This window comes from Acomys russatus, chromosome 9 (genome assembly GCF_903995435.1).
Source record: "Acomys russatus chromosome 9, mAcoRus1.1, whole genome shotgun sequence".
NCBI classification, from domain to species: domain Eukaryota; kingdom Metazoa; phylum Chordata; class Mammalia; order Rodentia; family Muridae; genus Acomys; species Acomys russatus.
In genome coordinates this window covers 26,738,751-26,760,196 of record NC_067145.1, presented here as the reverse complement: position 1 = coordinate 26,760,196, position 21,446 = coordinate 26,738,751, and the positions used below count along the sequence as shown (strand labels likewise).

General features: G+C 42.3%; 1 protein-coding gene across 2 annotated transcripts in view; it reads right to left on the bottom strand.

The window, feature by feature from the left end:
• Sema5a (semaphorin 5A) overlaps nt 1-21,446 on the bottom strand; it is a 480,974-nt gene that overhangs the window by 94,282 nt on the left and 365,246 nt on the right. For both annotated transcript variants that reach the window (XM_051151031.1, XM_051151032.1), the window contains exon 11: nt 17,976-18,180. In XM_051151031.1, the coding sequence (XP_051006988.1) occupies nt 17,976-18,180 (205 nt within the window). The remainder of the gene's footprint in view (nt 1-17,975; nt 18,181-21,446) is intronic.

The window sequence follows — 21,446 nt, the reverse complement described above, 5'->3', positions numbered from 1 at the left end:
TTTTGCAGGAAGAAAGCAAGGGGGAGGGGTGAAGGATAGAGAAAGGAAAGTGATGGAAAAGAAACACAATTAATACTCAATATTGATATCACTGTGTGGAAACTCTGTGTGTGTGTGTGTGTGTGTGTGTGTGTGTGTGTGTCTGTGTGTGTGTGTGTGTGTGTGTTATCATATAATTTTCAGCTCATGGCAGCTAAAATATGATGAGATGGAAATTTAAGCCATACATAAAAATCATTGTACTTTATGTGAAAAATGGCTGAATCTGAGCATACCTATGAGCCCTGACCAATGAAGATGACTCAATATATATTAAGCTTAACATATATTAAGAACAACAACATACTTTTAGACATAAGATGAACATGTTTCATCTGAAATGTACTAAAGATTTTAGAAGATGTAGATGTAGCCTGTTTAGGACACAGATACATCTCCTCACTTTGTAAGGAGAGGGTAACAACTCAACAAACGAAAGTAAATTTCTTAAGAAAAAGATAAAGATTGAGGCATTATCTCAAAGCGCTAATCTAGTACCTGGCTATATTCCTTTCTAAAATCTATCATATTTTAAGGGGATGCTTTCTATTCATGCTTCCATGCACTGAATGCTGAGCAGATGTAAAACCTCTGGAATGCTTGCAGCACCTTGGACTCTGGGACCACTCATCCAGGAAGCTAAGTGACTTTATTTCTTATTGTACACTAGACTCCATTTGCTTCTGAGCCACTGTAGTCCAGACGCATCTTTTTGTGTTTGTACCATCGACCCAGTAACTGCAAAGATATAGAAAGCCTTTGTATTTGCGTCTGCTACCAGCCAAGCATTACCAGTGCAGTAATGATGAAATACCTTCTCCCACTCACTGGGCAGCCTGTTGCTATAGCAACAGATCATTATATAAAGTTCATCAATTTAGCTAGCTGCTATCCCAATGTGGCAGACAACTAATACATTACTAAAGTTCTTTTTCTTAACTTGAAATTTGAGCAAATGGATTAAATTGTTCTTGGCACTTGGAGTCAGCATTACATTTATGTAGCAAAGGGGAATTCATGGAAGAAAAAAAAAAGGTCTTGCTGGCCAGTACATGTCTAAGAAACAGACTTTCATTAACTCTTATCAGACTTAAATTATTTTTCCCTAAAAAGAATATGATCACCAACTGAGACATTTTGGTTAGCAATTACATGCAACAGTCTTTAGTTTCAAAGCATTATGTTCATCCACAGCCTACAAATCCAGATGTTACAGCACACCGGCCATCTTGTTCATTGTAGCTGTCCTGGCTTGCAGAAAAGCACCTGGCACACAGGAGGTACTGGCTAAGTGTACATAGTCCAGTAGGTGGAACAGACACCTGGGCAACTAGCTCCAATGCTTATAAGCTGTACAACCTCTGTCTCTCATCCTGATACCCAGTTCACAGCATTGGGTCCGCTAAGGAAGCTTATAGAGAACACAGGGAAGAATCAGCCATAGCTCCTTCCTTGCTACTGCTTGGCCTGCGGATGAACATCTAGCCTGGCCAGCTTCCTAAATCCACCGGTAACTCCCTACACACAAGCTGAGGGCAACGGCATTTCTTTTATAGCAAATTTGACTACCTTGCAAAACAAAACTTCAACGGCTCTTTCAGTAGTCTGAGCCATAAACTGGTGCTTACAGGAAATTTACCACTGGAGTTTCCTGTGAGTAAAAACCATATTACATTAAAAACAAGAGTGCAATTAATGGAGTCCCGTGGGTATCCTTTCTGAAGCTTTCATCTAACCTCACAGTTTAAAGCCAGCTCCAGCCATTCTGTTAAGGAAGCAATTCAGGTTTCTAAAAGGAAATTACTTGCCTAGGATTTATTGTATCTGAATTACAAAACAACCACCCAGTTGGCAGCCCTTGTCTGACAGGGCCCAGGCAATGCTGCAGTCTAAATTATCCCCTCACCCCGAGTAGTAAGATTCTACTGTGTCAGCTCCCATTACGTGTCAATTAAGATAGTTAAGAAAATCTGTGCTAAGCACTTTTGCACCTATGAAACATTAATTTAGAAGAAGAATGACAACTCTTTCCTCCATGGAATAGGGAAACTATTTTGTCATTCTTCTGAGTTGCATGATGGGCCAAGCTGTTTGGAGGCCTGAGTCTGAGGTCTCTCTTCAAGCATGATTGTATCCATGTCTATGGCTTTGGAGATCAGCCGAGGTCTCTATCACTGGCCGAAAGCTTTCCACCCAGGTTCAAAGAATTCGCACCTCCCACTGAGTCCTACCATGTGCAACAAGACCTCAGGGGATATAACACAGACCTATGGGGTCTCCTCTTCCTACCTAATTTGCAAACACTCAATAGGGGCCATTATCTCCTTCCTTCCCATCCACAAATCCAGTGAATTGAATGCCTTAGCTCAACTTCTCAACCGCTCGCTCAGACCCCTTATCTAGCTGCACATATTGCTAATTCTGCATTTCCTACCAAGGAGGCTCTCCCCTCCCCCATCTTCCAGAGAGCCTCTGCAGGGGCTGGTACCTCTCATCTCTACTCCAAGCTGCTTCTGGCCCGCAATGCTTACACCCACGCAAGGTAATTCTTGCTTTGTGAGATCAAACCACGGAACAAACATTTGTATTTTTCCATGGTGTCAACATCCTTGCATGTTAAGGGATCAGCTTCATTCTCATCCCTGAAGCTTTGCTTATTGATTAAACAGTCATGTGCCAGGTGGGCTTAACCAAATAAAAGAATCTTCAGGGGCTCCAGTTTCTGCCCTTGAAAACATTCCTCTAAGATCAGCTTCAAAGTTCTCACACTTTTGTTGTTGTCAATCATATAATCGTAGAGAACCACATAATTAAAATCCTGCCATTTCTTAAAAGAACTCAGGTAGATACATTAGCCACTGATTTCTATGGAGCGCTCTTGTATTTTCCCTGAAACACATCTCAAAGGCAAAGAACTGATGTGTTTGGGGATTTGAAAAAGGAAGTTGTGGTGAGAGCAGACCTCTAAGTGTAGTGGAGTGGCTCCCAAGGTTTATAATATCAGGGTGTACACTCCGCTGTGCCTGACGTGGGTGTTTCCAGTGTAGCCCTGTAGATGGGGGTTCAGAGGGATGCAGTGTGGCTTAGAGTGATGTAACTAATGTCAACTCCAGGTGGAACTATGCCATGAATCTAAGATGTTCATGTGATCAGTGATTAAGGACATTGATTTCAGTACACATCACCATGGATGGCTACAGGAGGACAGCACAGCAGAGGGTAGGCTTCTAGAAGAGGAATTTCTTGAACATCCTTGTGTCCCAAAGGATACATCACATAAAGCAATTGGCTCAATCCTTGCTTTGTACAAAGCACCTTATGTACATTAGTCATAGTCATGACGACGATGACGATGATGAAGATGATAATGAGGGTGCCATGCCAAGAGTACTCCCTCTATTCCACACATATTATCTTGTGTGTTAAAACTCCTACAGAAACAAAAAAGACCTGTAGGCAGGCTATGAACACCTATGTGTGGGTGGTAAGAAGTGGACAGGCACCTCTCTTCATTCTAATGAAAAATTGTCCAACAGACAGTATGACTCCGCAAAGTGGATGGCTTCCAGAAGCTCATGTGTTTGAACAGCTGGTCCCCAGTTGGAGACATAGTTTTGGGAAGCTGTGATATCTTTTGGATATGGCACCTAGCTGCTAGACATAAGGTTCTAGAGGTGGGATTTAGTTACAGCCAAGCTTCAGTTCCAGACAAAAGTGTCTCTCTGCTCCCTGGCTGCCACAAGGTTTCCTGTAGCTCCTCAAGTCTTAAGCAGATGAGAATCCTTCCTCTCTTCTCTTACTTCTTCCAGTTATTTGGTCACACAATGGTTACAACATTTCACATTGTCCCCTAGCTTACTAGGGTAAAAGCTAACTCAATGCATGGTTAAAAAGTGGACTAAAATATTCCTCTGAACCATGTTGTCCACTTCTTTTTTTAAAGATATGCATATGGAAAGATATATACATATAAAGACTTCATTTCATACAAATTTACTCTTTCTATTGAGGTGAACTAGCTCAAAAGAACATCACAGCATCAAGGCAATAGGTGTATTTATCAGGGTCTTACCATATTAAGCATGTGTCCTACCAATAGGCCAGATGTCTAGGATGTCTCTCTCTATATATATATGTCTAATTTTTTATATATATAATCCTTTGGCTGGTAGAAAGCTCACCCTGTAGAAATGCTTGCCATACAAGCATGCATGTCTGGGTTGGTTCACTACCTCACATTGCCCAGTTCACTCTGACGCAGAATGGCCAAGAATTTACCTTTATACAAGAATTAAACAGTTCATTAGTTTATTCTTGCTATCTGGGCCATGTAATTGCTACAGCAAATTCAACTCTCAAAGCTTTTCTGTTGTTTGAACCCTGAGGTCCATACCTCCTGATTTCCTGGACTAAAGAAAGGTAACACCTGGCAGAGTTACCTTTCGCTTGCTAGCGGTCTGCAGGAGGTGTGAACTGCAGTGAGCATATTACACAGCAGTGTTTGGGTCAATAATAGAGCTGAACAATTTTTATTATCTAGTACTTCTCCAGTACTTTTGAGGTTCAGATAAACAAATATTTCCTATTTTTAGGAAAAACTGTTGCCTGTAGTTCAGTATAGTCCTGTGCCATTACCTGGGGGCAACAGGCCCCATACGTAATAAGCTATGCTATTCAGGGTTATTTATCTACTGAAGGACAAGTATATAGTAAAATATGTATATTCTTTGCCAAATGTTTTCCTAGGACATTACCTGCTTTCTATAGTGTTGGCATAGAATCCCCACATTGCCTTTTTTTTTTTTTTTCTCCAGACATGAAAATAGTTTGGAGGGTACAGAATTTTAAGGCAAGAACAGGCTCCATATAGGATATAGGCTGGGATTTCATTGCCTTCTTCTTAAGAGGAACAGGACTAGGGAATGGAAAAGCTGGGAGAGAAAAACAAGAAAGATGGCAGATAGCTACCTTAGTACAAAGCTCAGGCTGTGTGTGCCAGTCACAGAAACACCTTTACCAAATCTGTTCAAGAGTGGTGAACATAAATCAAAGGATTCATTACCATTGCCTTTGGGAGCCTTGTGTACTCGCTAGCTGTGGAGTCAGGAGCCTGAGGTACTGAAACAAGGATATGAGGGTCAGGGAAGCCCTACTCCTCCCTAGAGGAGAGGCTTGAAAACACGAGGTTAGCGCCTCACATGTGCAGAATAGCTCTCAGTTGCGACCCCATTCCTACGATGAAGAGCTGGGATATCCATCCACTAACTAATCCCCACAGAATGGACACAGATTCAGGGCTCCTCAAGCCACTGACTTCAGGGGTGACTTTCAGTGTGGCTCCCCAAATCTTGTGGCTGTAGGTTTGTTAGCATCACCAATATGTGGCATTCTGAACCCATAGCATATAGAAGGTATGTTACAAGTCTTAACCAAATATTCTGTCTGTTCTTTTTAAACTGAAATTTGGAATTTGGATGGCTGTGCATGCAAGTGTCTTTGATCCAAGTCAGTCTTATGTGGACACAAAGGACATCTTCAGGACCAAGGCATAAGTAGACCAAGAAGTAAGATGTAAGGGTCTAGAGATGGCCACTGCCCACAAGGTACAGGAATGGTTCTGTTTCCTGACATGGGATGAGCCACAGATTACAGAACAACATTCAGGAGGCAAGTAGAGAAGTTTCCACAGGTCCATTGGACACCGTGGGCAGAAGGCAAATCCAAGGCCACTGAACTGGGTAAGAAGTCAGCTGAGTGAAGATGACAAAGACGAGTCAGTGCTGAGACTGGAACCTACCGCATTCTGTACACTGAAGGCTTGGAAGGTTCTAGAATCTGGAACCTCAGCTATAAAGTTAACAGTGTCCTTAAACAAGCTATCAGGATCTCTGCCACATGCCATGTATTTAACAAAGCCCAACCAAGCCAGCTTTTAAGTCACAAAGGGGAATAAGTGTCCCCTCCCTTTGCAGATATGTTGTAAGGTATTGACAATATCTAACCAACATGATTCTGAACCAGAGAGAAAGATTACACTTTATTTCAAGGAACAGTAGCTCGTTTTTAAAGGCTGGCCTTTAAAGGCTTAATTTACCAAGGGCAAGTCTAGACCTCTGTAGCTGAAACTATTTCTTTACATTTTCAGACAGTGTTCTGATAAGCACAAGATCAGAGCCTTAAAATTAATTAAATGATCATATCACCAAAGGTCTAAGTGAAGTCCCACCCTAGTAATTAGCTTAGGACATTTCTTTTAATATGGTGAGAATTCCATGAGGACATTTGCATATGCAGATAATGGACAGGTTTTCATTATTGCTTTAAATGGATGGAAAGAGTCACATGAAAACCTCTACTCAGTTCTGCAACGAAAACACCTGTTTTTTACTGGGTTAGCTGCAAGTTGCTCTTGTGGGCTTTTACTAACCAGAGACAACTCTCAGTAATTGATATTCACATGATAATAATCACATGCATGAGCACACCCCCACCCTCACCCCACCACTCAGGTATCCCTCCACCCACAGACCCCCCCACCCCCACAGACATGCCCACACTCCACACCCCACAGACACCCCCACATCCCCACAGACACCCCACACACACCCACAGACTCCCTCCACTTCCACACCCCTAACCCCCCACAGACACCCACACACACACTCACAGACCCCACAGACACCCCACACCCCCTTAGATATCCCCACACTCCCACAGACACCCCCACACCTCCACAGACACTCCCACACACTGCCACAGACCCCCCCACCCCAGACCCCTACAGACACCCTCACACACCCACATCCCCACAGACATCCCACCCATAACCACAGACCCCCTCCACACCCTTCACCCCCCCCACATCTCCACAGACACCCACACCCACACAGACAGCTCCCACACCCACAGAACCTCCCCACCCCATACCCCCTACAGACACCCCACCCCCATGCCTACCCCCCACAGACACCCACACACCCACAGAACCCCCCACCCCATACCCCCTACAGACACCCCACCTCCACGCCTACCCCCCACAGACACCCACACACCCACAGAACCCCCCACCCTATACCCCCTACAGACACCCCACCCCCATCCCTACCCCCCATAGACACCCACACACCCACAGACACCCACAGATACCCCCATACACACCCCACCCTACCACAGACACCCCTACCCTCCCACACACACTTCTGAGTTCTATATCCTTCAGAACAGATTTCTTTCCTTACAACTTTGACTCAAAAATGAAGGACTCTTTTTTTATTAAGTTTTACTTTTGCCATGATATTTTATCACAGCAACAGAAAGACAATGAAAACACCAGAGTTTCTTACATAGTCCCCCTTTTGTTCTGATAAATATTACTTGGTCTATAGGTGTCTAAAATATATATATATATACAAATTAAACATTTGCTGGCAACAAATCATGAAGATTTTAAAAATGAAATTCCTTTTTATACATATAATTTTCCCATAAATAAAAATGAAAACTAATTTGCATTAGTTAGATAGATATGCTTGTTTATTTTTACATAATGTATTAAATTACCCCTGAGTTTTTTTATTGCATCTTCATTCTCTCAGATATTTTGATTTTATAATTATCCCTTTCTAGAACATTGCTTCTCATAAATATGCAGTACAAAATGGCAGAAGTATGTTTAAGGCTATTTCAGAAATTATATTTTAATGGTTTCTTATGAAGCTCCAGTCAGTAACTCAAACAGCAATTTTTCAAATATTCTATCCCAATACAAGCCAAAGATATATGTACTGAAGACAGTTGTGGTTAAAAAAAATTAAAAGAATTTGTTTTCCATAATTAAACCATTACATTTTATAAGATCAATTAATTTCATATATATAGTAAGTCCACTATAATTCATAGCATCTAATAATAGTAATAATTATAATTATAATTAATAACACCTATGCAGCAGTGTCGTGGGCAGCACTCATGAGTGTACATAGCACGATGGGTTGTATACATAATGCAAAGATCCTATGATGTGCATTCAGGAAACTGTGGGATACTGTTCAATAACACTTCCCTAGGTCTTAGACCTAGGGGAGGGGAATAGGATGAAAGCATGAGGGAGGGAGGAATGGGAGGATACAAGTGATGGGATAACAATTGAGTTGTAACCTGAATAAATTAATAAAATTAAAATAAAAAAAAACCAACTTCCTATTCCTGTCACACCATCTCATCCAGAAAAACTGTATGCTAACTGGGCCTGTTGATAAACCAGGGGACAATGGTATGGAAAACAGGAAACTACCACCTCTCTTGCTTAATTTCTATCAACTTGCAGTAAGCCTAAAGGGGATGTATAAAAACTAGCTATTGGGAAAGATCCATGTGAAAAGAAGTAAGGAATAGCAATTTGTATTTTGATTCTTTGGTTGTTGTTCAAAGACCAAAGTCTTTACTACCTGAGGGGATAATGAATATTGATCATGTGAAAAAGATGAAGACCACCTGCCTTAGGCAGGTCTAAAGCAAAGAGAGGCAGAGAGGGAGAAAGCAGACTACAAAGAAAATAGTAAAAACAGCCTCTCCGTAAAGACCGACATATCCACATCCCATTTAGGACACATTGAGAAAATTACTAATTCATAGCTAATAACTTTATATGATTCTGTTGTTAGGAAGCTAGGCTTAAGCTACCAAAATTATCCAGGAGACATGCTAGAAAATCGAACATTAAAATAAAAGATGTAATGTCCTTATATTTAATCAAACAAAACAATTTGCTGTTTGTATAGTATTTTAAGTGGTTTGGTATATATTACACTGTTTTCAGTAGTAAGAGTTTTTGTTCTAATTGGGCCTCATATAAACTAATTTTGTTCACTGAGTGCTGAGCATTGAGCAATACTGCCGAGGAACAGAAAGCAAAGGTGGACTGCCTTGACCTCACAACGAGTCCTCCTTTGTCGCCTGGGCTCCCTGCCCAAGGTGTTGATGGCCTTGGGGGAGAAACAGCCTACTCTCCAACCTCCATGGAGGGATGCAAGGCTCAGCAAGCATCAGTGACAGAATCCTTCCCTGTGTCAGGTACAGTTGACCTGACGCTGTCCCTCAGGTGAAATGCTTCAGCCAACATGACATCCTTCTCCATCAGGCTCTCTCTGTAATGCCCCAGCACCTCTTCTGAGGTGTCTTCCAGCCAGGTCCTGACTTCCATCCCCTCCTTGGTTCACCCTGTCTGTCTTCACCCTGGCTGTTCCATGGGAAATGTGCTCCTCCAAACACTGTAGAACTTGAATACACTCCACATTTTCTTTCAATCTTCCTCTTGTACAATTTCCTATCACTGAATGCCGCCCCCCCCCCCCACATACATACCTGTGCTATCTTCCACTTTTCCTTCCCTCCTGACATTTAACTAACAGCTCTATTGCATGATTTTTTTTTCTATGAAGGAGCCTTTTGAAGGCAGGGTGTTCACCTGTTCTCTTCAGGGCTGAGCCCTCTCTGGTGAGTTTTGACATAAAGGTGTACTTTCGTATTCATGAAAGGCCATTACTTGTTGACCACATCAAGAACATTTATACACCATTTTGGGTTGGACTTATTCCCTAACATATAAACATCTCTCAAGCCAATTGGATTGGCTTCTTTCTCTCCGTGGACCTAACCCATAGCTACCTTTATTGAGCTAGTAGATGCCCCATCCACCCACAAGACTTCTGTTTTTCTTAGCCCCTACTAAAAAAAAAAAAAAACATACCACAGATACACTATATATTGTGAAGTGTTTGAATTTATAGTTTGCACTTAAATTTGTTTTTCTTTCCCAACCACTTTTTACCTCTTAGGGAAGGAAGATATTAATCTTGTTGCAAGAAGACATGAACTCTGGTGCCCCATATATGACCATCTCCCCTTGGTGGGGAGGCCTGATGGCACTCTAAGAAAGAATAAGCAGGCTACCAAGATGAGACTTGATAGCCTATGACCATATAGTGGGGGAGGAGGTCTCCCATGGTCATAGACCTAGGGGAGGGGAATAGGGTGAAAGCGGGAGGGAGGGAGGAATGGGAGGATACAAGTAACGGGATAACAATTGAGTTGTAATCTGAATAAATTAGTAAAATAATAATAAAAATAAATTAATTAAAAAAGAATCCACACCATGGTTGAGTGTGGTAGTGCACACCTTTAATTGTAGAACTCTACAGGGAGATGCTGCAGATCTCAATGAGGCCATCCTGGTCTACATAATCAGTTCCAGGCCAGCTAGGGCTACATAGAAAATTGATGATTCAAAAAAAAAAAAAATTAGAAAGAAAGAAAGATAAAAAAGAAAAACAGAAAAAAAGAATACATACCACAGTCATCTCATTGTTGCCTAAGTACTAGCTGTGTCTGCCAAACCCACCTCCTCCTGGATTGTTTATGAGAGAAAAACCTTGTCTACAGTCTAGACTTTATTATCTAATTCAGTACAGTGATGTCTAGAGTACCTACTTATTTTACACAAGTCCAGTACTATGGCAAAATAGACGGGCAGCCATAGATAGTACTTAAGAATTCTAGCCTACATTTCACCTTGAGTCTACACTTGCTGTCCCTCAGTTCTTTCCCCAGGAGTTACAAGAAGCAGTTGCTGGACACATGAAACATTTCCCTTACTTATTTTCTTTAAAAAGTTGTCAGTTTATTAAACTTGGATAAAAAGTTTTTAAATATGACTATAAGCAATATGTTATCAATATGTGCACGTAAGAAGCCATGGCACGCTATAGGGCTTCAGGCTTCTAGTCATTTCTGGATCCCTTATTGTAAGTTCCTGGAAATAATGATACTGTGTCAGTATTAAGAGACGCTTAGGATTGTATGAGTAAAAGGAAAAGAGGGAGAGAGGGAAGGAGGGATAAAGAGAGAGACAGACACACACACACACACACACACACACACACACACAGAGAGAGAGAGAGAGAGAGAGAGAGAGAGAGAATGGAGTGATTCTATGTATTTGGGTACCACCTAGATACTCTTTATGGTGAACCACAAAGAAGCATCCATTTGAGCGTTCCACTAGGATCCTTGGCTCAAACCACACATTCAGAGGACCTGAGAACAGGTAATGTACATGATAGCCTCTCACTGTCTCAAGATTACCCTAGAAGGACTACATCCACATCTTACAAGTCCCATGCCCAGTGTTGGGGTGTTTCATCCAGGTTCAGCCATGGGAGGAGGAGCTGAAGGCTTCTGGCCACCAGCTAGGCAGCATCAGCCACACCTCTTGTCTCCATTCCACCATCATGGATTCTAATCTTTGTGAACATTAAACCCAAATAAATGCTTCTATAAATTGCCTTGGTCGTGGTGTTTCATCACAACATTAGAAAAGTATCTAATACAATAACCAAATCAGGCCACAACTTAGGCAGAGATTAAGGATTAAGAAGAAAGTGAGTGGACTCTGAAGCCATCCTCTGATATGTTTATTGGGCTATCCTTGACTATGCTTCCATGTGAGGACATCCTATGATATGCCTGTCGGGCTATCCTTGGCTACGCTTCTGTGTGCGCTGTATTCATCTCAGGCTAAAACTCTTTCTTCCGTCATTGTCTAAGTCAACATCTTTCTTCTTCACCAGGTGCACACACATATTCTCAGCCATCAGCCACTTTTCTTCCATGATTTACTTGCTGATTGTGTGTGTGTGTGTGTGTTGTCCTGTTATATTTTGTCTAGAAGTAGAGACTTTCTGGTTTTAAAAGTAGTTATGGCAGGTGCTATGGCCATAATTTCTTAATGTATATTTCTTTTTGAAGCAAAGAATAACTTACAATAAATCTCTTGAAATATGTTAATTTTGTGTTTGTAAATGTTCTGTTTTGCTTAAAATCTGTTACTCAGTTCTCTTATTCTTTCTTTCTCAAATCCATCTCTGGCTGAATTTAGCTGTTAATTAGTCTTGTTTCATGTTCCTAAATGAGATCCTTGATACCCTATTGCTTTAAAGTTTCATTTGCCTCCTGCTTTCTTTATTCTCTGGGTAGGTATATTTCTAAATCACATTTTAGTTTTCTTAGAAATTTTCAGATGTTTCATGGACTTAGCTAGCTGCCGAATATTTGCAAAGTCCTCTAAACTTTATTTTAACATTTATAACTATTTTGTCTCTAAATACTTCTATAATTCTTTACCCTTACAATTTGAGATTCTGTGCATTTAATTGTGAGTTTTATTACTGAAGTGTGGTATTTGTTGATATATGAAGAATCAATCCTTTTTTTAACTCGGGAAATTTCCTTTGATGATGTTTTTAGGGATATTTATTGGCTTCCTATGTGGGTATGATAGTTAGTTCAAAGAAATGATCTAAATTGTCATTGTTTCAGTTCTGAAGGAGTGAGTTTCTCAACTATACCGCAAGCAAATAAAGAAGAATAAACAACAATCAGCAGGTGGGTAGGTAGGTAGGTAAGTGAGCAGTTAGCAAGGTGCCACTGTGAATACTGATTTGAATGACAATGTCTTCCGCAACTCCATGTATTGGAGCATTTGGTCCCAGGTAGGTGGCACTGTTTGGGGATAATTAGAAGGTGAGGCCTTGCTGGAGGAAGTATGTCACCAGAGGCAGGCTTTGAGTTAAAACTTGTGCTGCAACTTCCTAGTGCTATGACCCTTTAATATAGTTCCTCATGTTGTGGGGACCCCCCTCCCAAAGACAAAATTCTTTTCACTGCTATTTCATACCTGTAATTTTGCTACTGTTATGAATTGAAATGTAAATACTTTGGAGATAGAGGTTAGCGAAAGAGGTTGTGACCCACGTCTTGAGAACTGCTGATTTAAAGACTCAGGCCGTTTCTAGTTTGCTCTCTTTGCCTTGTGCTTGTGGTTCAGCATATGAGCCACCAGATTCTATCTCAGTCATTCTGACTGCCACCTTCTGCCTCCATTCTATCATCCTGGAGTCTAATCTTTGGAATCTTAAGCCCAAATAAATGTGTCTATGCATTGCCTTGAACATGGTGTGTCATCACAGCAACAGGACAGTGATTAATACAATCACCAAATAAGGCATTCAAAATATTCCTCAGAAGTCAGATGGAGAAGACTGTGTAAGGCATGCAGCTGCGATTATCAGGAGAGTGACTCTCAGTGTGGTAGTGTCCCCTCTGGTGTGATTCTAAGTAAAGAACAAATAGCCTTACAGACAAATAATAGTGACCTCTGTGAGAAATGGTTCACTGTCCAGCTGCTCTCAAGGGTACGAGGGCTGTTCTCTGTGGTTGTTCTCTCTTCTATGTCACAGAGTTATGAGGGAGCACAGCCTATGTTCAGACAGGGGTCCTTGGAGAGCAGTTAGAGACAAACGTGTTTAGGTACGAAATGGGGTTGAAAACAATACAATTCCCAAAGCCAGCCCCTCAGGATGCTCAGACAGCACATGACAACTTGCAGTTTCCTAAACATCACAGTGTGGTGCCTGGGGGCAGAGACAGCCCAGTTTAAAGTTATATACAGTGCAATTTCAGAATAATTTTGAATACACTAAAATGGAGGCCAGATAAAAATAAAGCTGCCATAGCCAATCCTAGAAGGAAAGGACAAACTGTGAGACTGGATGGCACGTCCAAAGAGGGAAATGTGGAATAAAGTCATCCATAGGCCCAGGGCAAAGCCCAGAGTCAGCTCCATGTGAGATAAAGAAGACCACTGAAGTCTGCAAAGTGCTTCCACACAGCCAGGACGGGGATGCCAGGGTGTCTGGTGTCTGTAGCCATGGGAGGAGGAGAATCCCAGAATACAATGTTCGATGGGACTGGGACATAGTCTGTGTGACAAACCAGAAAGCTAATGAGAGTTACTGGCCTATATGTTCAAAAGGGCCTACCATCAGAAACGCACCCAGGCTCCAACTCAAACAACCTTCAAAGAAGTGACTTGCAAACCACTGATACAGTCAGGCCGGGGTAGTAGGGTTCCCTCTGGCTGGGAGTCAGAAGGGAGAGATGAATGAACAAGAAATAGACCCTGAAGGAGCCTGGAAAGGAGCGGAGCAGCAGGAAAATGGCATCTGAGATCTACTGAGCCCTATATGACCACTAGAAGTAAACTCTCTGGAGAGCACATTGGAGCAAAAGGGACTAGCATCCTATAATGGTCACTGTAGCCAAGTGGTGCATTTGCATGTATTTGATCTGGGGGACTATATACTTCCATCCAAAAGGTAATATGAAAGCTAATCACAGTCTGTTTTCATGTGCGTCACCAATCCTGGAAGTAGTATGGCCATGCTCTGTCACTTGAGACTTTATGGCCGAGGGGTAGTAAAAGGTGTCTGGCTTTCTTGGCCAAGGAAATGAGTGTCCTTGCATTTTACACATGGGCAGGATATGAACAAAACACCAGATTTGCATCAGCCTCGTGAATCAGGAAAAGTCAAAACTGCTCAGAGTGTCATGAGTCAGCCATACCTAAAACCTGCAGTTTTAATTAAAACCAACTCACAGCTTGTTTTTTTAAAGTAGGGTTTCTCATAATTCAGTTATACATTTCATTATCTTAGAAATAAAATGTTACTGCACTGAGCTATTAAAAATAATAGGTATTGAAATTAAGTTTTACTTTGAATTAAAATATTCAAAGGAGGAACTTACTTTGAAAATACATAGACCTGCTGTAAGACTTAGCTAGCCTGCCTAGAGGTTAATGAAACTTGTTTGTAATTTATAGACATTCCAAAGCTAAGCTTGTCATGTGGATCTAACAGGCCTCTAGCATTCAGTGGAATGTTCCAGGCTTCTGCCTGGTTTGTGCATACTGTTTAAAACAGGGCTCTTGGCAGGACCCCATGCTTCCAGGCAGGTTTCCTACTGGAAAGTGTCTTCAGCCACTTGAAAACTCCTTTTAAGAGAAACAAGTTGACTAATGAGCAACAGAAACTCACCGAAGACAGTTATATGTGGCACCTTCACCAGCTGGCAGACACTGACTGCACCTAGTGTTACCTGGGCACACACAGTGACTCAAGATTTAAATAGGCAGCAGGTTAAAACAAAAGGCAAACAGTAGGTCAGAAGAACAAGAGAAGGCATTGCACTGTGACTTACTTGGTATAAAGGAGTAAACCTGAGGGCAGAGGCAGTAAGCCTGGGTCTTTGTGTAGCCTGCAAGCCTATGCTAACAATAACACACAAAACCCAGAGATGTTGTGGGTCTCAGTCCAGAGAATTCATAAGAAAATGCCCCAATGCATCAAGTTTTAGATTCATGGCTTCCCAAGGACTGTCAAAATTATATTCTACTGTAGTTGGCTAAGGGTACAACAGTAGTTGTCTTAAAAATTCACAGGCTTAGTTAAAACACTTTATACAATGCTGTTAATCATATGAATTGTGAAAACAAAGTTGCAGGTAGACTCCGTCAAGGCAGGACTGACACGATTCATCTAGCTGTGGGTGTAAAGTTAAAAGGCAATTAAGTGAGGTGCATTTATGATGGGGGGGGGGCGGGAGTATCCAAGCCACAAAGTCATTCATATGGGACTTCTGTATGAAAGTTTCTAGAAGCAGAACCATTGAAAACCCAACTGATGCTAGGCTACAGCTACATCTCAGACCTGTAATTTCACTATGGCAGACTGTTTTCACTCGTGTTCAAACATGTTATTTGTAATAATGATCCTCAAGTACTATACACCCGTGGGTATGGAGTTCTTTGTGCCACTTGAATTTTTAAATAATATTCTTTGTGCCATGCACAGTCATATGCTGATGGCCTCAACACTAAAGTAAATGTATTAGGAAGCAGAGTCTTCTAAAGAAGATCAATTCATAAGGGTGAAATTTTCGTAATTCAACCCTTCTCCCTTCTTCCAAAAGGCTGCATCCTGGCACCTGAGAAGCTGAGGCAGGAGAATGAGGAGTTTTGAGCATAGCCTGGCTACACGAGACTATATTTCAAAAAATCCAAATACAAAGACAGAACAGGGAAATCCTTCTCCACTGATGAGGATGGCATGAACATGTAACCATCTCCAAACCAGGGAGTGAGGTCTTCCCAGACATCACGCAGCTGACACTTCACTGTGGAACCTAGCCTCCAGAACCAGGGGATAAAGGTTCCTGACATCTGATGTCCCTAATCAGTGGCAGCCCACTGGAACCAACAGCCAGAAATGAATAGACACTCATCAGAAATTACAGCCGGAGTTGCTACGCCTCAGTCAAGCTCTCTGATAATCAATGCAAGCTTAAGGAAAGTCAAGACCCTCATTTCTGGTGGGAACAGGACAGAAGGCTCTGAGTTCAGGCATGCTCAGGCCTGACTCTGCTCCTCAGCATCCCATACCCCAGGGCTAGATGAGACCTCAGCTGCCTCTAGAAGTCCAAAAGGAAAATTCTTCTGTGTCATATTAACCTGAACATTTATGATAAAAATACAGGGATACCTTTGGGAAAATCCAGTCCACTTACCCTAAAAATCTACCATGTGTCAGGCAGCCTTCTATTTTTTAAGACCAAACAAAGTGACAAAAAGAGATGCAATCCCTCTGTAGCAAGCAATATATTTTATTATCTTAAAGCAAATGAAGAAGGTGAAAAAGAAGAGGAGGAGGAGGAGGAGGGGGAGGATGGAGAGGAGGAGGAAGATCCTCTTCTTGACTTCCCTTGACAACTAGATATCAGCCACCCCTCTTCTGAGTCAGTTCTGCAAACTGTTGCTCCCAGCAGCGGTGTCACATGACTTTCTCTTTATGATCCTTCTGTTACTCCCCAGCCTTCTCAGTGACTAGCCTCCTACCCATTCATGTCCCCACCAATGCATTACTGACCACTCAGCATCACTGATCCACCCTAAGCAACCCTACATCTCCCAGTGTTCAGTTTCCCCTCCATAGTGTGCAGCATCCAATGCTTCTGGCACTGGAAGACTCTGTTCAGCCAAGAAACAAGAGCCTCCCAGGCACACCCATCACCACATCCCTCTGCTGGCACCAATCTCATCAGTTCTTCACCATTTTTCTTTTTGCTGATGTACTTTAGTTACTGCATGTTTATTACCTGCAAGTCCCTTAAAGAATGTGAGTCCCGGGAGAGCAAGATGGTACCAATCTGATCACCACATACTCTCAGAATGCCAAATGAATTCAACAGACAGAGGAAAGACAACAAACCATTGCAATTTCATGAGTGATAAAGACACGGCTGTAAATTGGCAGTGTCTACAAAGGAATAAGACAGTATTCACACCCACATAAAAAGGTAACCATACTTTGTGAGGAAGTGCCAAGTATGCACCACACTACCCAAAGAGTGGGAGAAACCCATTCCACAGTGAAATCACTGTCTGTGCCTCACAAGGTGGGGCTGAGGCAGTTCCTGAGGCAGGGTTATGCCCCCTGCACTGTCAGTAATACAGCAAGATAGAGCATGCTTTCCACTCCACATTTGCTTTGGACTCTAAAGAAGTCTAGGTGTTATTTACAGTTTGATAGGCACTGCTGCCCACTCTACATATGAAGCACTGGGCTGCATAGACTTCATTCTTCAAATGTTTCCATGGACCTTCGTCAAGAACAGTTTGTGATGAGCTCTGTTGTGCATTACCCAGAAATTAGTATGAAAATCACTGGAAGACATTTCACCCAGCAACAAAACATTCTATTGTCTTAAACTAGTCAAATGCAGATAGTCATGCCAAGAGCCACTGAAGAACAATTGTAGTGGAAAAGGAGGCATTGTTAAAATTCTGACTAATGCAGGACACAGAGAGAGAATACAAGATCTCCAAGAGGCGTGTAGGCTGGCAAGGAAAAGCACTCATTGTGGGTTCTGCTTGCTGTGACAGAATCCAGACACGCGGCTGTGCTGGAAGGTGAGTGTTTGGAACGTAAGACATGGAATGAGAAGATGGCAGGAAACCATCCACAGGAAAGCAGAGTCCCTACCTGTGGCCAGATAGATGATGTGGACAAGGGTGTCCCTGCCTTGTACAACGTCGACGGCCACGTGGGAGAAGCGGCTGTTGTCCTCCATGAAGGAGGGCACTGTGGTCACTGGCTGTACCACCTCATGCATGAGGATGAACTTCTGCGCGTCTTGTAGGTTTCTTTCCGTCAGGTTTACATACAGGCCCTGGTCCATGGTGCCGCACTGCAAGGGGAAGACAGGCCATGTTACGAAAGGCAGCCACCTGGATGCCCACTGCTCATGTGGCTACCAGACAGGGGGGCAACAGAACAGGCTGCAAACTGACTGAGCCGTGATGCACGACGGAGTGTGCAAATGAGCCAATCTCTCTACGTTGCTTGGCCTTCTCATCTCTCCCATGGTTCCCACTGTTCTCCCACTGTAGATGGAAATATCATTTCTGGAATCTCTCAATGGAAGGCAGGGAATATGAAACATCTTAAAATGGAGCAGGCACTGCTGTTGACTCTCTTTTAAACAGCCGATGCAGGGACCTTCCTACTGATCTGCCGGCCCTCTTGGGAGCTGTCTGTCAAACTACCATACATTTGTATCTAACTGATGAAGCTGAACTGACATTGAATATGAAGCAGTTGATCACATGTAGATGTATGTGTTTTCTTGCTATTACAGCGGGCTGGTTCATAAGCAACCCCCGAACTCCATAGCGATGCCTTGGTGCTCATCTTAATCTGGAAACTACATCACTCACATGGGCTGCACAGATATTGTGGCTGGGCTGAAATTAGTTGTATTTACAGTTAGGAGAGATTTTAAAGAAATAGGCTAGGACCTGAGAATTTGCAACATAAGACGGCAAGTTGGTAATGAGAGAAGGAGACAAAGGCGGTGAGGAAAGGAGGGGTGAGAAAGGTGGGGAAGAGGGAAAATGGAGAAAGAGGAAGGAAGGAACAATTTGTAAGAGGTGATGACATCAGGACGGATACACAGGGGAAAAGCAAGCCCAGAAATTATTGGGAATTAATCTCAGAGCTGTGCTGGAAGGAGGCTGACAGGTGTTACAAACAACAGTAGGTGGCAAGGACAAGGTAAGAGGGTGTGTGGGGAAGAGAGCACAGCCTCAGAGATGGCTCAGAATCAGAAAATTACCACTGGCCTCCTCACTTCCTTCATAAACATTAAAGGGGTCCTCAGCCTCACTCTCTGAAGTGAGGGATAGGGGTTCACATTGCCCGAACCTACCACTTATAACACATGATTTTCAATTCTTGGCTTTTATAACAGATTAGAGGTCCAGGACTATAAGATGGAAATTGCTTTTTGAAAGTAAATTATCATTTTGTAGCATTTGATTAAATATCCTTTATGCCATAAAACAATAGGCCAATTGCTGAGTTAGAGAAACCTAGAGTTAAATGAACTGCACACAACTAGCCCAGTGATTTACTTAATTTTACATCTTTGTTAGAAGTGTCATGTAAACACATCACATATGTTGGGGTAAAGCTGAGGCCCACAGAAGATGATCTGTGGCCCCAAGGAGGCCCAGCCTCTCAGTTTGTTTTCTCACATGCTAAATGGCTGGAACACTGCAGCTCTGATCCCCTCTCATGTCTCATGGCTGATGGTCAAACTGAAGTAATGAGACGAAAGCACTTACAAATTAAAGTCCTTGTAAGTGCCAGGAATGAGACAACATTACTGACAGCTCAGAAGGTAGCCAACCAATTGTAACTGCATTTGTCTTAAAGCAGGCAGGACATCCACAGTCCATGTAGCTGTGGGGTCCAGAGGAAATAAGTGAACGAATAATGGGACAGATAAATGAACAAGTAATTCCACATGTGGTTGTCTGGGGTTCTGGAAATAAATAGTATTTAATAAAACACTCTAAGTCTGGGAACATTGACTATCAGGAATATGTTTTTTAAAAATATTTTAATTGCTATTACTTTTAAGTGTGTGTGTGTGTGTGTGTGTGTGTGTGTGTGTGTGTGTGTGTGTGTGTGTGTGTGTGTGTGTGTGTATTTATGCATGTGAGTATAGGTGCCCAGAGAGGCCGGATGTTAGATAGATCCCCCTTGAGCTGGAGTTACACGTGATTGTAAGCTAATTCATGTGGGTTCTGGGAATTGAACTTGGGTCTTCTGGAAAGGCAATGTATAGTCTTAACAGCTGAGCTATCTCTCCAAGCCCCACCCAAAACAGTTTTTAAAAGTGAGAAAGATCACTATTTACTCAGAAACCTTTCCAGGTGAGAGCTAGTTTTAAAGGTGACAATGTGTTAGGCTCAATTTGTACTGAAGTCAAGGGCATTACTTGAGATATAACTGGCAACAATGGCCTACCTGCTGGTGTCAATGGAATAAAAATATTATTTATATGTGCATGCTGTTTTGAAAGAAATGGCATGCTGAAAACCAGGAGGTATAACCTAAAAGCAAGTGCCTCCTACTGCCCTTAGAAAACAGCTATAAGAGACTGTGGGCAATCAGAATGCTAGGATGGACCATCTTTATTCCTGGGGACCATGTTTCCTGTAAGTTGTCTGTATTGTCACAAACTGCATTTAAAGTGTTTTCTACCATTTTATGTTGCCATCCTAGAATAAATATCTCACTCAAGGATTCTGTTTCCAATATTTAAAAAAAAAATTTGCATTTTTTGGATGTATTCCTTGCTGCATAGCACCTCACGAAGCCCTCCGTAGGCTGAAAATTCTCCAGCTGAGCCTTATATGCTGATCTGCCCTAGTTACTCTTCAGGAACTGTGCTATCCTGGGGACTCTATACAAGAGGAAACCACAAAAATGGAAATAGCATAGCTCATGTCCTTACGTGCCTTACAGCCTTCAATAGTTGTCATGCCAATGCCTGTTCAAACAAGATCAGCAATTCTATTACTTTCTAGAAACATATTAAATCCTAGTGTGTCGTCTGTTCCAAAGCAGCATGTTCACTCCTGGTCCAGCACACCCATGCTTGATGACCGAGGTGAAAATGGTCTAACTTCATTCTAGCCTACACAATGTCCATGGTGCCTCTGCCCACTGGCTCTTCTGCTCCTTCACACCACATGCTAAGACATGGGTATACTCATGGAGGCTCAGCATATAGCTAAACCTTAAGCCTGAGCTTCTCAAGCGACTTCTCTTCTGACTGCTCCCATGTTTCCAGTTTGTCTGCCTCATTCCTGATTGTTGGCAATAAAACATATGAAAGGTTCTGGAGCCTGTCACCCAGCTGTTCTGCAGCTGTGTTCTTGGCAGTGCTTGAAGTGGCTGATGGTTTTATCAGGCTCAGGATCTCCTACCTCTACTAAGGCAGACAAATGCCACTGAGGGTGGCTTTGAGACTGGATGATAAGGGTGACTAGTTGCTTTTGTTGTGTTATAGGTTTTAATTGAGCTTTTGAAGTATGATGTATTTCTTTTCCTGTATCTTTTTTCCAGAACCAGTTCCTCCACTTAATAAGCGCCACATACAAT